The 17,761-nt window shown below is 40.0% G+C and overlaps 1 protein-coding gene across 2 annotated transcripts in view; it reads right to left on the reverse strand.

Moving 5' to 3' along the window:
- The window catches only part of ADAMTS12 (ADAM metallopeptidase with thrombospondin type 1 motif 12), a 364,317-nt gene that overhangs the window by 115,681 nt on the left and 230,875 nt on the right, over positions 1-17,761 (reverse strand). For both annotated transcript variants that reach the window (XM_032135811.1, XM_032135809.2), the window contains exons 8-12: positions 15,670-15,813; positions 14,939-15,083; positions 9,215-9,307; positions 6,954-7,099; positions 2,355-2,524 (exon numbers count right to left, since the gene is read on the reverse strand). In XM_032135811.1, coding sequence (XP_031991702.1) covers positions 2,355-2,524; positions 6,954-7,099; positions 9,215-9,307; positions 14,939-15,083; positions 15,670-15,813 — 698 coding nt within the window. The remainder of the gene's footprint in view (positions 1-2,354; positions 2,525-6,953; positions 7,100-9,214; positions 9,308-14,938; positions 15,084-15,669; positions 15,814-17,761) is intronic.

Consider the following 17,761-nt stretch of genomic DNA (forward strand, 5'->3'; position numbering starts at 1 on the left):
TAATAAACTGAACCTTAATCATAATAAAAAGGGTTGTTGGGTTTTCCAGCAGAGCTCCTGGCTTATGAAATAATCGAAGGTTTTAAAGACATGAACATTGCCTTAGGGAAAATTCAAAATTCAGTGCATTGGTCTTAAGGAAATGAACTTAACCCAGTCCCTGTGTGTTTTCGTGCTTAACGATCAGGCTGCAGAGTCAGGCCTGGACTAACTCTTGGTTCTATCTCATAGTCTGAGTTTGGGCAAGTTGCATAGGTCCTCCGAACCTATTAGCTCATCTCTAAAAATTGGGTCAAAAACAGCTTTCCTTGAAGGGTTTTCTTGTGGAGATAAAATTAGGAAAAAGCATATAAAGTGCTGTGGAAAGTATCACTGTCCACTGAGGGGGTAGAAAACTCTGCTGTATGTTTATTTTATCCTCTGGTGATTTCTAAAAGGATGCCTGGGAGGCTGTAAGGCGCTTGATATCTGGCACAGAAAAAATGCTGCAGAAATCCTTGTTGACATGAACGACCTACTGCCAGGGCTGCCTGTTAACTAAGCAAATAGTAACTCTGTAGACAGAGTATAATGGGGAAAGTAATCAGTGTGCTGTTCAAGGTAGTAGCTATTCAGATTAGCAGATAAGTCATTGTCTGCTAATGAAAATAATAGCATAGGAATCTATAAAGAAACTACCGGGATAGAGGATGAATGCTGATAGACTGGGTAGGGAGTAAGGTCAGCAGGTGACAAACTTCATCTGAGTTAGAGAAGCAAATCAATCACTCCAAAGTGAGTGGAATTAATGTCAACTTGTATAACTCTCACTTCTTTAGTACCTATTGCTTTGCTAGTCAAAAAATAGGCACATGATGAATGCTTGCAAACAAATGAAAAGCAAAGCTGAATCAAATATTTTTATTCCAAGTCCAGCTACTTGAGCCATCAGAGTTAAACTGACACAAATCCAACTGTATATCTGGGAGGGGGATCCCACACTAAGCACATGTGATACCACTGGAGCAGCTATGCTATTTTAGCTCTGACAGGCTGCCCATTCAGAGTCTACAGGACCACTGACTCAAATAGTTCTAACAAATTGAGAATGCGCAGGATATACACATAGACAGCACTGACTGGATGCACCTTTTATCACTTGGTAATTTTGGAGTACACCTGGATATATGCCTGAGTTTTCCTGTATCCAAATGCCTGACTCAGGAGACTAAATTGCACCAATAACCAAATGGTTTTTCCCTCTAGATCATAAATGACACTGAATAATTGGGGGCAAGGAGCAATCACTGCCCTTGACAACTAAGAGCATCAGGGTATTTTGGAGACCTGAGCTGAGCAAAGCACTGCAGAGTCTTTCTTTCAAAAGCTATTGCATAAGTCATTGTTCTAACAGTCCAAATACACAATTCTCAAATCTGTGATTTTTCTTGTGTCCTATTCACATTGGATTTTCCGGAACTCAAAAATCATGAAAAATTTGATTAGCTATTTTTTACTACCTTGCCTTAAATTTCTTTAACATAGGAAAATCTTTTCTGTTTCATTTCCTACTCAGATAACAACAAACAACACAAATATGCTTTTTGATGTTGATGTCTAGCTAATGGTCATTGATTCTTCTTCATTTTAAGGACAGAATGTGTCTGGAAGTTTTGCCAGGGCCGCTATTCCATTCTCCAACTCCATCATGTCCCTATCCTTCCTGTGCAACATTCCGATGTTTGATTTTACTTTTTACGCTTCTCATACTCCTGTACATATAAAATGTTGATTTCTAGCGCAGAGCTGGCTTTTGTTCTTTCATTCCTATTATCTTGCCCTTCCACCTGTTATTCTGCTCCCACTTGGAACGACTCTATTTTGAATGCCTTCCCTTTTCTTTCTTCTGGTGGAAAGACTGCTCATGAAAGCATGAGTAGTCTTAAGAATCATCAACTGCTTCACTGGAAGCCTTTTTTTTTTGCAATTACTTCAAAACCACGATGACCTTTTCTTCTGAATTTCTGACGAAATCACAGTCAGTTTCTCATGTCCATCAACAAGCAATTAGTTACTGAATTCCTACATGCCCTATTAATGGCTCAATTGCACCTCAGCTGTTTTGAAGCAAGTCACCATGTTTTATAAACTTCTTTTATCTCCCACAAAGCTCAGACAGAGTTGAATGTATTCAGCCTTCAACATTTACTGATCAACTTAACCAGGTCAATGTTTCCATCTTCTAAATTACAAAATTCCTGGTGTACAATTTTCTTTGTTAATCTTTGTATGGATCACAGAAACCCTGACTGACATACAAATGCTTTGAGAATGGCTGTTCCCTAGATCTGAGATACACCATTACAGCTCCTTACCTGGGTTAAAAATGGGAAACCAGTGGTAGAGTTCATTCTTGTAGGGAACAGTGTCAAATTCACTGCACTGCATCTGCCGAAATGTTGGTGCCTCTGAGCGACAGGGGTGGACATTGCACAAGCGATAGCGTTTTCTTTCTCCAGTGCAATATTTCCCTCCAAACTTTGGCCTGCAAATGAAACAGACAAGCTTTTCTTTTTTTTTTTTAGATTTGATTATTTATTTGGGAATTTTTTATTTTTTTATTTTTTATTTTTTTATTTTATTATTATACTTTAAGTTCTAGGGTACATGTGCACAACATGCAGGTTTGTTACATATGTATACATGTGCCATGTTGGTGTGCTGCACTCATTAACTCGTCATTTACATTAGGTATATCTCCTAATGCTATCCCTCCCCCCTCCCCCCACCCCACAACAGTCCCCGGTGTGTAATGTTCCCCTTTCTGTGTCCATGTGTTCTCATGGTTCAATTCCCACCTATGAGTGAGAACATGCGGTGTTTGGTTTTTTGTTCCAAGCTTTTTTTTTAGTTTGCTTAAACGCCAACATTTTCCTTGAAAACTCCTCTAGTATCTGGCCTTGACAAATGATGTCTCTCTATGCCCTCAAAACTTACCTTTTAAATAAATGCTTCAAATTTTACATATTTTTTCCTTGCCTGCCAACATTTCAGTCCTAAGTGTATAGTAGCTTATTTTGAAATAGTTTATATGTCATTTCCACCTGTATATCCTCCAGGTGAAATCTATGCCAAAAAAAGGATACATCATTTTCCTTTCAAGTATGCTCCTTCTCTGATTCATATTTGGTGAGTTAAAAGTGGTCAGATTTCAGAATCATCCATCTGTGCCTTCCTTGGATCCCACAGTCAATCAGTTGCCTGGTCATCAGTTGTCTATTTACATTTGTTTCCTACTCTTCAACTCTACAATAATCAAATCAATCCAATTCTTATCTCCATCCCTATCTCTACTTTTAAAATTCTTATCTCCATTTCTATCTCTTCCTTTAAAATTAAACCCACAGTACAAACAACTATCAGGCTAAATTTTCAGATGACCTTAATTATTTTAGTTTCCTGTTTTAAAATCTCTAATGGCATCCAATGGTCACATCAGTTTCCTGAGCTTGGCATTCAAAGCCCTCACAATCCTGCCTTAACTCACCTTAACAATTTACTTCCCACACTCTGCTTCATGTTACACTGCTCCAGTGGTGCCACCTGCCTCATTTAATATTTCTTTTCTGTGCCTTTGGATAGATTTTTTTCCTCCCTTAAAGTCTCCACATGTCTACCTACTGCTCATGCTTGAAGAACCAAATAAATGCTACCTCCTTCACGAATCCTTCCTGGATTTCCACCAGAAGTCATTTTTTTCTCCTCTTCAGCGACACTTTGTGTGCCAGCTGCCTGCACGTCCTGAACCTATCATTCCCAAAGATAGTTCTTTGATGGCACAATCCAAGCTCTGTGTCCTCTGTGGTGCCTCATAGTACTTTGGGCATAGGAGGCTCTTAATAGATATTCAATGGGTGAATAAGTTAATCTTATTTTAGAAAAATCACTTTTTGATTTTTCTTTCCTTTGTGATACACTTGAGGGCATACCAGCCTTCCTGTCAGGATCAATGGGTCACTCAAAATAAGAGAGGGGAGAGGGGAAGAAACTATCCTTTGAGAAGGTTCCCAGGCATGCCTTCTGGTATCCATCTTGCTGCAGTATCTGAATCAGGGAGTGTGCCTCCTATCGCGGGAGTGTGCCTCCTATCGCAGGAGTGCGCCTCCTATCGCTGGAGTGCCAATAGCCTGGAGTTCGAATTTGGCATTATCTTTTTGTTAGATGGATCTGAATAAGTTACCTTATTTCTCTGAGCCTCAGTTTTTTTTCGTTTGTAAAATGAGCATAATAGTTTTTATCTCACAAGTTGTATTGCATGAGACAATGCAACCACAGATTTAATAGAGTAACTAACACAGAATGAGAGCTCAATAACTGATAGCATTTTTTTTGGTTATCGTGAATAATAATCAACCAGTATTTATATACTACCATGTGCTCAACACTATGCTCAGGGAGAAGAGGGTGCAAACGAAGGTCAACCCATGCTCTATGCTTCCTAGAAGTTCATAATTTGGTTGAGGAGAAAAAAATGAGCTATATAAGAAATGAGAGACAATTTAAGACAGCAATTATGTATCCCAGACTGAAAGTACAATGAGAGTTATGTGAAGGGGGAAAGCCATGGAAATGAGGTTAGTTGGGAAGGATTTACGGAAGGGCTTGTCCTGGAGAATGGTCTTAAAGGACGGCTGGAAAGTGCTTCTCAGTGCAAAGGCAGAAGGCACGTCGAGTGAGCAGTCCAGATGAAATCATATTCCAGGGACACAGAAAGCCAGAACAGCTCCCCAAAGGACACAGGTGGTAGTGGCAGAGCCAAGATTTGAATCGTCATCTTCCTTGATCCAAAGCCTGAGTTCTTATCCACTGTGTTACACTGCCTGACCACAAAATCCTGAGAGACAGAGAATTCAAATCCTGGCAGTCTAGTCAAGTATTGGTTGCAGCTGTAATTCTTGTTGATTCTGCTGTACTTTGTTCTCCTTGAATGCCCATGAGATTTTCTATACCTCCCTTCCCTCAATGTGGCCTGAGTAAGCTTCCGTTCCTCACTCATGAAAGAGGTTTGACCAAGGCAGTTCATATAGTAGGCTCTTAATTTGTTGACTCCCTGTAGGAGGTACCAAGAATTGTCCTTGTTATTTAAGGTCAGGCTGGTTTTCTATTTGTGCTGATGCAGTGACATTCTATGACCTGGTATGTCTCCAATTCATTTCCATCCAATCAATATCACTGACAGCCTCTTATGAGCCAAGCTCTGCTGGGTTCTCACTAGACAGTTGACCTACAGCAAGGATGCAGTCCCAACATCAGCTGGCTCATGCAGTGGCCTGAATCTCTGACTTGAGCCACAGATTCGAATCTATGATGTGGTGCCATTGGCAGTGTTAGCAATGAATTTAAGCAAACTGGCAATGAAGAACAGGCATGTCCACTCACCCAAGGAGACTCTATGACAAACTGTGGCCTTGGAGATGAGAATTAGAACTACCTTTCTCCTGAAGCCAGGTTAGAGATTCATCCTTCACTTTCTCAACTAGGAGTTCCCTTCTCTGATAGCCACAGGTCACTGACCAGCCTCCCAAGAAGGTTTCACACTGGTGGTGTCTGAATATACAGCACTGACAATAAGTCCCAGAGCAAATTGCCTTTCTTTTCTGATCTCTCAAATGAAAATGGAAATCACATTTCTGGATCAAATGGAAACAAACGGTTAAATGACAATTTTCTCTAAAAATAAAGTACTCTATGAGAAACTCTTGGTTTGGAATTTTGGAAGTCACAGAAACCCAGTATTTAAATGAAAACAACTTTCATCAAAGGGTGCAATTTTAAAATAATTTTGTGAAGAATTTCCAAATGCATGCTTATAAATGTGGTAAATGATAAAGATTCATAATAACTACTGTTTATTAATACTTTATTATGTAGTAGATAATTCCTTACACATACTAACTTATTAACCCTTAGAAAAAATATATAATATATATAGTGTATATATGTATATATGTAACGTATACATGCATATATATACATATATACATATATTTAAATACTATACATCTAGGTAATACAGTTATTAACAAAAAGGATAAATAACCTTTGGAATTGAGATACTGAGAGATAAAATCACTTTTATTGCTCGCCTTTCAAAAAATGTGACTCCTGCTTTTCAAAGTAGATGAATGTAAATCTAGATAAAAGAAACAATATAATTTCCACTTAAAGGAGATATCACATATACACTTTTAAGAAATTACTTGGGAGACAGTATATCAGAAAATAATGAAATTAAGAATGTAATGTGTATTTGGAAAACAAGCAAGTTTAAATTTACCTCATATATAATATTATTATACAAATAGAATATATGAAAAATTAAGCAATTTGCTTAAACAATTGAAAGTCACTTGTAAAATAACATTTGCAGAATCCTTAACAGGCCACTACGGAACTTTAGGGTTTATAAAAATCCTTATCTAAAAATATTAAAAATAATTGTCCTCAAAAATGTACCTGTTTTACTAGTTGCTTAAGGAAAGAATTATTCTCATAAAATTGTGTATTCATTATCACTGAAAGCAAGCTACAATCTTATCAGCAAAATTGCGTTTCACTCATCTCTACTGATAAAATGGAGTTATTTAAAAATATTTAATTGTATAATCTCCTAGAGGCTTTCACATAGATTGCACATTTAAAAGAAATTTGCTTTATTTCCCCAAATGATAAAATCAGCTTACTTATCCAAGTTTTAGTAAGAATCCAGTGCCAAGCCAAAATGAAACAACACAAAACAGAACCACTTTTTTCTCCCACTCTCTGTGAATCTTCTTGTTCCGTTTTGTCCTGGGAACCCATTTAATTTCCCTGGAGGAGGCTTGGGGTCACTGAGGTCATGCCATTCAAGACTGCCCCCCCATCCCGCCCCCAGCGCATGTGGAGAGAAGGGAAATATATTTATCTGGACTCACTCGGGGTTGTTGCAGAGCCTCTCTGCACTCTGGACTCCAGCCCCACAGGTCCTGGAACAGTGGGACCAGGGTGACCAGCGGCCCCAGCCTCCAGGAACGCTCTCTGGTTTCTTCCCCACTGTGATGCACTTGCCTGCCATACACCACTGGAAAGGGAAGAGGCAGGAGATGGCCGTATCAGGAAGGTTACCAGAGCAAGCTGAGTCAAGAGCCCTAAAAGTCTAAACCCAATTCTCTGCAAGCAAGCCAGCTTTCTACAGTCACATATCAGATATAAAACAAACAGGGGCCCATATAAGTTTCTGCCAAGAGTCTTGGGTTTTAGAATCAGAGAGTTTCAGGAATGGAAGGAAACTTTACGTTGCCTAATCACACAGGTGCTACACAGTGTGGTTGGCAGATTGAGCACAAGAATGTAAATCAACATACAACTTCTTTCATTGAGAGTCCTGTTATGAAAAGCACGTCAGCTTAGTACGCTTAGCAACATAGTTGCTTAGTAACATAGTTGATTTACTTTCTGGTGCATGATCTTTATCTTGTTGCAAACCACAATAGTTCACAGACTGGCACAGTGAATAGCACTTCTTTATAGCTCTCTGGGTACTTAATGACTGCAACAGAGAACTCATCCTCTGCAAAAAGTCAATTTCTTTTTATTTATTTATTTATTTTATTATACTTTAAGTTTTAGGGTACATGTGCACAATGTGCAGGTTAGTTACATATGTATACATGTGCCATGTTGGTTTGCTGCACCCATTAACTTGTCATTTAACATTAGGTATATCTCCTAATGCTATCCCTCCCCCCTATCCCCACCCCACAACAGTCCCCGGAGTGTGATGCTCCCCTTCCTGTGTCCATGTGTTCTCATTGTTCAATTCCCACCTATGAGTGAGAACATGCGGTGTTTGGTTTTTTGTCCTTGCGATAGTTTGCTGAGAATGATGGTTTCCAGCTTCATCCATGTCCCTACAAAGGACATGAACTCATCCTTTTTTATGGCTGCATAGTATTCCATGGTGTATATGTGCCACATTTTCTTAATCCAGTCTATCATTGTTGGACATTTGGCTTGGTTCCAAGTCTTTGCTATTGTGAATAGTGCCGCAATAAACATACGTGTGCATGTGTCTTTATAGCAGCATGACTTATAATCCTTTGGGTATATACCCAGTAACAGGATTGCTGGGTCAAATGGTATTTCTAGTTCTAGATCCCTGAGGAATCGCCACACTGACTTCCACAATGGTTGAACTAGTTTACAGTCCCACCAACAGTGTAAAAGTGTTCCTATTTCTCCACATCCTCTCCAGCACCTGTTGTTTCCTGACAAAAGGTCAATTTCACTGCCAAAACACACTAGTTGTTAGGAAGTTCTTCATTATATCAAGAAAAAATTCTGCTTTCTTTTAACTCTACCTATTGTTTGCAGCTCTGGCCTTTCAAGCAACTAAGAAAAAATCCACTCTCTCCCCTCTTCAAGGCAATCCTTCCACAACTATCGGTTTAGGAGAGGGAATATACAAAAATGAAAACAAAGGAAAATGCTATGTGGTTGTCATGAATAACCACATTTCCTGGAGGATTTGGACATGCTTTATTGTCTGATATCCTTTTTTTCCCCTTGTTTTTTTCTGGCCACTGTGTATTTTGTCCGGGTTCTATAATCTCAGTGAGGGGTCCTGCCACACTCAAGCTGCATAAAGATGCCCACTAAACATGTAAGCTCTAGGCCCACAAGAAACCCAGCCTAGAGGATATCAAACCTCTCTGAGTTCTGTGGTGTCTGACTTGCCTGCTTAGTAAAGTAGCAGAACTTCAAGAAATGCAGTCATGTCAGATGATGAGAAAGATGATAAGTGGCCTAAATCCTGCGTTTTTGGGAAGAAGAAGCCACTGGCTTATCCTTTTCAATCTTCCATATGAGAGAAAAAAAGTCAAAAGGAAGGCTGATAACAAGCCTAGGAAATGTTGACCACAAACTCCATAGAAATTCATCAGGGAGAGATGAAACAGATGTTTTACAAGTGAAGTGTGAAACTGGACCTCAGCCCTCCCTCCTTAACTACCTGCTCCCAATGCAGGTTCACCAGGAGCAGTGGATGTGGGGTGCTCTCCTCCAGCTGGTCTGACTGTTTGTCCTCCATCCACTGCTCTTCCCTCAGAGAGAGCTGCCCTCTAGGGCCTTCTTCTCAGCTCCTCCCAAGAACTCTGCCCACTGCCCTCCCACCTCTTTCCTCAGCCTGACGCATCACCTTCTTCTCACCACATTGAGTTCCATCTGCAGCAGCATCCAGCTTAGAGCGACAAAAGCCCTTCACGGAGCACCACAGTGTCTGGCAGATGTTCTAGAAAACAAATTGCACTTCTTTTGTATTTTCAAAACCTGCCACAAAGCATTTCTATAGTTACGGTAAAATATGCACACTCATCCACACACTCACAATAAATGCCACTGTTGTTAGTGACTAAGAGTGACAGAAAGTAATCATTAGAGTTTTCAGTTCAAGCTTAACTTGGACTTTGTCATCATTCATAAACAATGGTCTATAGATCATACTAGGTAATATGGAAATGAGGGATAAAACCTATTTTCTAAGGGTTGAGATGGTCATTTCTATATGTTTGGCACAATATCCAGCACTCATTGCTCTTGGGAAGGGTAACTGGTGATCATCTACAAAAGGTAAACCTAAAATGTGGCTGGAAGGCAACCTGATTACTAACAGTTGGGGGTGGTTATAACTTGAGCCTGCTCAGTGAAGAAAATGGAAACTCTTCCAGCTAGAAAGCCTCAGCTTGTTCACTTATTACCTTAAGTAATCAGCTGGTATCAGTTTCCAGGAAGAGAGCTACATATTCCTTCTTATTTCTACCCCATGGGGACAAAGGAAGGTTGGCAGAATTCTCAGATGCCATCTGAAATAGCTTAGCTGCTTCCATCTATATATTAGTATTTTTTTCTGTCTATTCATCTACCATAGTTCTATCCACTTATTGTGTTCTACACTGCATGTGTTTTTCATTATATGACTTCATATTTTAAGCCATTTTAGAAAATTATCAATATTTCTGTCTCTAAATTTTGCCTCTCCTTTCTCTCCTTTTGGAACCCGTAATTGTTGTTGATGGACCTTCTTATTCTGTGCTTTGTGTTTCAACCTCACTTTCATATTCTTCAGCTCTCAATCTTTTTGTATATAAAAACTGAAGAAACTTTCTCCTCCATCATACACCCCTAAGAAGCACCCGAGTGGGATGGGAAGTAATTTTCTCAGCTCTAAATTCCATTTGATTGATTTTCTTTTCAATTGTGTCAAGTCTGCTGTTTAATCCATCCAATGAATTTTTAAGTCAATAACCACACTTTCCATTTCCAGAAGTTGTATTTATTCTTCCTCATATCTGCCTTACATATATCTTATGGCTCTTTTTTCTCAAGTACAATTCATTCTTATACATTTATTTTATTATCCCTATACAAAAATTCAATTTTTGAAAGTTCTTAAGGGCTTATTGCTCTACTCACTTAGCTGAAGATGGACTACATTAGATTTTTGAATTAGAGGCTGAATTATGAACTCATCTGAAGGGTGGCTTTTTTTTTTTTTTTTTTTTGTGACAGAGTCTCACTCTGTCATCCAGGCTGGAGTGCAGTGGTGCCATCTCGGCTCACTGCAAGCTCTGCCTCCTGGGTTCACGCCATTCTCCTGCCTCAGCCTACCGAGTAGCTGAGACTGCAGACACCCGCCACCATGCCCGGCTAACTTTTTGTATTTGTAGTAGAGACGGGGTTTCACGGTGTTAACTAGGATGGTCTCGATCCCCTGATCTCATGATCTGCCCACCCTGGCCTCCCAAAGTGCTGGGATTACAGGTGTGAGCCACCGTACCTGGCCTAGGGTGGCTTTATCTATTGGAGTTTCGTGCCACCTTGGTTGAGTGTTGGTTCCTCTGGGCCAGTTTCACCTTTATTTCCAGGCATCCATGGTATCTCCAGGCCAAATGTTTTATTTATTATTATTATTATTATTATTATTATTATTATTGCAATGAAGCTACTCAAGCTATACAGGGTACAAATTTCAACTCTAGATTAGCATGAGCATGGCCTCTAGTAAAGAATTTCCAAGTGAGAAAGTTATTCACCAGTATTTCCACACACCCCCTGCCACTTCCCCACTAGAAACCAGGCTGAGATAAAAGTTGCTTCTCTGTCATCTCTCTTTCGTTTTGGTTTATTTCTTCTAGCTCATCCTTTCATTGAAGCATAACTCCTTGAGAATCGCAGCTTCATGCAAAGGTCTCAGTTCTAAATCCTGGCCCTGGTCAAGGAGAATACATCATTGTCTCTTCCAATGTGGGTGCGAAAACCCACATAACCCTTTTGTTATCTCCACTTCAGCCTCAATATCTATTCATGCTTATTGCTCCCCCTTTTATTTTTTTTCCTTCTTTCTGAGGATTTCTTTTTTTTTTTTTTTCCTTTGAGACGGAGTCTCGCTCTGTCGCCCAGGCTGGAGTGCAGTGGCACAATCTCGGCTCACTGCAAGCTCCGCCTCCTGGGTTCATGCCATTCTCCTGCCTCAGCCTCTCTGAGTAGCTGGGACTACAGGTGCCCGCCACCACGCCTGGCTAATTTTTTGTATTTTTAGTAGAGACGGGGTTTCACCATGGTCTCGATCTCCTGACCTCGTGATCCACCCCCCTCGGCCTCCCAAAGTGCTGGGATTACAAGCGTGAGCCACCGCGCCCAGCCTTTTACTTTAAGTTCACTGAGCATTTAGAAAGGATGATGTGCTAGGCGAATGGTACACAGAAACTTTGTACTATTTTTTTCAATTTTTTGGAGTTTAAACTATTTCAAAATAAAAAGTTGTAACATGGATAATGCTACACTTTCTGGTATTTTAGGGTGTTGTTAACATGGAAAATGATGAGGTTATCTTGGCTGCCATATAAAGGGATCTGAAGTCTTCATTCACTTATCTATTGAGTGCCTACTATGTGCTAGGCATTGCTGAGTGTCAGGGATAAAAATTTCCTCAGAGAGCTCACGTGGTAGGAAAGGAGATAGTCTAGTAAACAAAAACCTAAACCTTTATTGTCTAATAAAGCTTTGACATAGGAAATTCAGGATAGGATATAAAAGAATATGTAAGCTGAGACTCAAATGATGAGCAGAAGGGATGGTTCCGAGGAACCAGTGTGCAGGGTTCTAGAGGTTGTGGAGAACCCAGCACTTTCAGAGAATGGAGGCTGTTCATGACAGATAAACATGGATTGCAGAAGAGAAGCTGACCAGAGATAACTTGGGTGTCCTGTTTCTAGTAAACAACAGGATACCCTGGAAAACGCTTACCTCTATAAATCTTCTAAAATCATGCATAATATATTTTAAATATTTTAAGTGCATCCTTGAGTCACCAAGAAAGTAAGGAAACCCCCTAATGGCTAAAAACGTAGCAGAAATGTTAATCTGGAGATTAACCTAGTTACTCAGATCTTCGATTTATTAGTCATTTAGATACTGGAGACAATGCCTAGGGCCTATGTAAGGTAGGAAGTTGGAGACCTTCATATAAGGCCTTGAGTGAAAGGGTGACCTGAAATCTAGGTACACAGAAAACTTGCCTCTTTTGACTTTAACCCTAGAAGGAGTGGTCAAGTGTTACTCCTGAGAGTTGGTATCCACACTCACCCCCATGCTGCTCATGAAGTCAACACAACATCAAATTAATAACATTTTAAATTGACCCAGAGATAGAAGTGAAAATTTTCTCTGAAAGAAGGTGCCAGCCATCTGAGCCCTAAAGGAAAACCTGACATAAAGTTTTATAACTAAAGGCTCACAATAAAAGCAAAAATCACAAAAGGAAATAACACATAATATGTGGAGAAACCCCAAATAGGAGAAACAGATGCACATAGACTCTGAACGCTGAAATTACTCAGTATAAATTGCAAAATAAATATGTCACATGTTATTAAAGAAATAAAAGATTACATCGAAAGTTTAAAATTAGGAACAAAATACCATGAAAGTGAGAGAAAATTCAGAAAAATAACCAAATATACTTTTATAAATAAAAATATGATAAATGAGATTAAAAAGTCAATAGACGGGTTACATATAATGCATAATTGGAGAAATCTGAAGAGAGGACTAGTGAACTAGAAGATAAAGATAAATGATATAAAATACAGAGCTACAAAGAGATGAAAATATGGAGAGGTTTCCCAGATAGGAAAGATTAGTGATAAAATTCCATATACATATAATCAGTAGCAGATTAGAGAGTGAAGGGCTAAAACAATATTCTAAAACATAAGGTCAGAGAGCAAGAGGAGAGCGAATTCTGAAGCCTCTTCTTAAGCCATTTTAGGAAATTTGTACTTTATTGCAAGAAAATAGGAAGGCTATGAGATATTCTACTCACAGGGGAGTGAGTATTTATCAATCCATTTATAAATGGATTTTCATTTATAAAGGTTACTTAGGCTGCATTTTGGAAAATGAATCAGAGTTAAGGGGAAGTGTTCAGACTCTACCAATCAGGGAACTGCTATAGTCATCTAGGAACAGGTGGAATTTAGAAATATTTAGGCCGGGCACAGTGGTTCATTCCTGTAATCCCAGCACTTTGGGAGGCCAAGGAGGGTGGATCACCTGAGGTCAGGAGTTTGAGACCAGCCTGACCAATATGGTGAAACCCCGTCTCTACTGAAAACACAAAAATTAGCTGGGCCTGTTGGTGCATACCTGTAATCCCAGCTACTTGGGAGGCTGAGGCATGAGAATTGCTTGAACTGGGGAGGCGGAGGTTGCAGTGAGCCAAGATCATGCCACTGCACTCCAGCCCGGGCGACAGAGAAAGACTCTGTCTTAAAAAAAAAAAAAAAAATTTAGGAGGCAGAATTGGCATAACTTGGTAGCCAGTTAGAAGTGAGGGGTGAGGTTTTTTGTATCAACTTTACATTCTCTGTTAAGTTTGCTTGTTCTGTCTAAGCACAGTTATTTACTTTCCCCTTTAAGTTTTTTATGTTTTGTTTTGAATTGATCTCACTGTATTAAAATTTTTATGCCTGCCTCCTCTACCATGAGCTCCTCAAGAGCAGAGACTTTGTCTTATTAATGTTTGAGTGTTTATATTTTCTTCTTATTCAGTATATAGCACAGAATCTGGCAGGGATTCAGCGAGACTTGCCTTGTCAGTATGTATGTGTTAACACAGATACTTTTGCATTATAAGGGATGAGTTCAGAGAATAGACAGTTTCCAAATCACGAACGACTGCCTCAAAAGGAGCTGGGACTTTATCCTGTGGTCAGCGGGGACCCTAACAGCAGAGCAGACCATGGTTAGATTGCGTTTTTAAAAAATAACTTGAGCAACAATTTGAATAGGAGGGAGACGAGGTAGGAGATAATTACGATAGCAAGGAAAGATGATGAGAGACTGAATTGAGGCAGTGACAGTGGTAATGAAGAAGATAGAACAGAGCTACAGATTCTTCAGAAGGTACGGTGTCAAATCCTGAATTATTATTTGGACGTTGAAAATAAACAAGAAGAATGAATTGGTGAATAAATCCTACTTCTACCTTGGGAGCTGCTGGCACTCTTCAGCCAGATGTGAAATTCAAGAAAGGGAGCAATTTTAGGGATTAAGTTGGTTGCTATGGAGTCTGCAGGTGTGAATCACTGTGAACCCTGAAAATCACTATGGAACTGTCTCAACCACCACCCAGTTGCAACGGAATGTAGGCTTCGTAGAATACCAAGGTGGCAATGTCAAGGAATACGACTCCAGCTTAATTGTTTTGCCTTACAGACACACCTTGCCTTAAATATAAAGCTTCTATTCTGTGTCTGGATGCTCAGATTTCCAAATATTGCCCTGGCCCTTCCTTCAGCATGCTGGAGATCTGAAGCCCTGCATATACCCACCAAGAGGTACTAAGATAGCCAACACTTACTTCTACTTCTTGACAGAAGGTAGCGTTGGGTCCATATTGTAGCTGGCACTGGTGGTGAACATCATAGATCACTCCAGGGGCAATGACCTTGGACTTCAAGCCTTTCTTTTTAGGTATGTCGTCAAGACAGAACCCCCAGCCTCGGCTGAAAACAAGTTAACAGAAATGAGAGGAGTTGTTTAGGATTCCCTTCACCTTCAGCCTTTCATTCAACAGAAACTTCCCTCTGGTTTACTCTTTGTCCTTTAAGACAACTTTATTTTTTACAAGGCAGAGAACCCTCTAGGCCCATTGGGGGAGTTATTAAAGAAAATGAAATCATATCCCACAACATAAGCTTAGTTTATCTAGAAAATACAAGCCATGGTAAAATTAGAAAATCATTATCCTATTCTCAGTGAGGTTTGAGTGACCACTCTGATCTCTGTTGGGTGTTCCTGACAGTTCCCAAGGACTTAATTCATAATTGGCTCATAAAAAGCTATTTTGGGGCAGGAGCAATCTGGGATGGGACAGGATGCTCACCTGCCTGTGGCCAGAGGGCAGAGCCCATCTAGACCTCAGGATCAGAATGCAGAAGTGAAATCCGCCCCTTCTGCTGCCACCCTGACACGGTGGCCTGGGGGATGGAACCCAGCCTTTTCCAGGCATCAGCTTCTCTGTGTAAAACTTAATGCAGCTTCTGATTTAAAAAGACCCAGGTGAGGGCATCACAAGACACTGTCACTTACTCCAAGAAGCGGGTGATGTACTCCTCGCTGCACTTGGACCATGTCAGCGGAGTGGGATCGTACTGGAGCTGGCGGGACATGATGTACGGGTGTCTGCCTACAGGCTCACAGTCATTTTCTTTCCCATCATGCTGGATGCCGAAGCTGGCAGGGAGGAACCAAGCACAAGAAGAGCCAGCAGGCAGGCATTAAACAGGAAGGAAAAACCATAGTTTCCCTAAGAGCATAATAACTCACAGAGAGCCACATTTGTACAGAAGGCAACTGTTTGCAAAGTGAGACTTTGAAGTTGGAGGGGCATAGCTAATTTTCAAACGAAAAAGTACGGGGAGCATTGTAGGCATGCTTTACCTCAAATATGCATCCATGGGAGTCACGCAGCTAATTCAGAAACTTCTGCTTGGCAGAAGGCTAAGAGGTCTGTCTGGCTTTCTTTCTATGAATCAGGAGTCAGGAAGGCAAATCCTGCCCCCAGCTATTTGCTTTCTCCTGCTGCAGCAACCACAGCGCACAGCACAAAAGAACAAAACCTTTCTTCTCGCTTTTTGTCATAATTTAAGAGGCAGCATGAAAGGAGAAGCCTCTGGGAGACTTTGTCAAAGCCTACAAGCTTTGAGGGATTGATGTCTTTCTACTGTTGCTACAGGAGTCCTCCTAATTCAGTGGTAAAAGCAGGATTTTTAAGACAGATGATCTGTATTTGAACTCCAGCCTTGCCACTTAAATGACCTGTAAATTATTAAAACTTGCCTCATTTTCCTCTCCTAGAAGATGGGGTAGTCATCCTAGTGTTACAATGAGATCTGAATAGAATAAAGTTTGAAAACCACTTAACAGGGTACCTGGCAGATAATAAGGGCTTCATAAATGATAGAATATTTTTTTAAAAATTCTTGTTTTCTTTTTATCATGATCTAGCTTATTTTCCTTTTCCATATGAAGAAGTTTAGACTTTGAGATTTGTCAACAGTCATATAGCTTGTTAGTGGTAAAACTAGGTTTCAGACAGATCTTTGTGCTCCTAACACAGTGCTCTTGTCCGTGTGTCACTTGGTCTGTTCCCTGACCTTCCGCTGCCAGGGCTGACCCAGTGAAGCAGCCTTCAAGGGCCTTGAAGAGCTTAACCATCCACCATGGCACGATGGTGCCTGGGGAAGAAGACAACTCAGATGCCTTTGTTTATAAGCCATGTTCTCAAGATCACCCAAAGACGCTTTCTGAGATGCCCAGAACTGTCTCCACTGGGGTGGACTTTGAGACACTAGACATTTAAACCTGGAGACATTGGCTCACATTTCTAAACCTGTATGACCTTTTACTCTTTGTAGTGAAATTCAACTCCTCTGACCGGGAGGCTCATATCCAACTTTAATGAAACCTTCTGATGATAATTAGCAACTCTTGCTGAGAAGAGTCTTTGGGGGATTTGGAGATTTTCTTGTATTTTCACGCATTATGGTATTATCAATGTACTAAACAAACTCTAATCACATTCCACATGAATATAAAACTCACAAAGGAGTCAGAGAATTAATGTACAAAGCTCTTACCATACACCCACAAAGAATGCGGTTCAATAAAAGCTTCCTTCTGAGCAGGCTTTCCCTAGCCTGTTACAAATCCAGCCCCACCCAGATCATGAAGTACTCTACAAGTTTGACTGTTCAGTAGTTAAAATCCTAAACTGCAAGCAAGCCTTTAAAAACCTACATGAATAATGATCTTCTTAGCTGTGGATATGTCGATACACCAAGACATATAATCTAGGGACCTCACAAATGGATTTTTAAGTTTTCTCTCAAAATAAAAGTAAAATTATTCACTTGGGTGATAGCACAAGTTACTTTCTCTTTTGCATTATACACAATCAGTGATGAAACAAAGTGTGCAAAAAACAAAGGGATATCTTTGTTATTAAACTATGATGGGTGTCTTCTTGGGATATTGTTTTATTATATTTTTCTCCTTATGGTCTGTCCCAGGCCATTTCATTGATCTTTCCAATGTTTCTCAGTTTGGTCCACAGCTAATTAGAATTATATAGCTAAAAAAGAAATACCTGAGAGGCACCTTAACAGTTTTTTTCTATTTA

The sequence above is a fragment of the Hylobates moloch genome, unplaced genomic scaffold, assembly GCF_009828535.3.
Source record: "Hylobates moloch isolate HMO894 unplaced genomic scaffold, HMol_V3 SCAFFOLD_17, whole genome shotgun sequence".
Lineage (NCBI taxonomy): Eukaryota > Metazoa > Chordata > Mammalia > Primates > Hylobatidae > Hylobates > Hylobates moloch.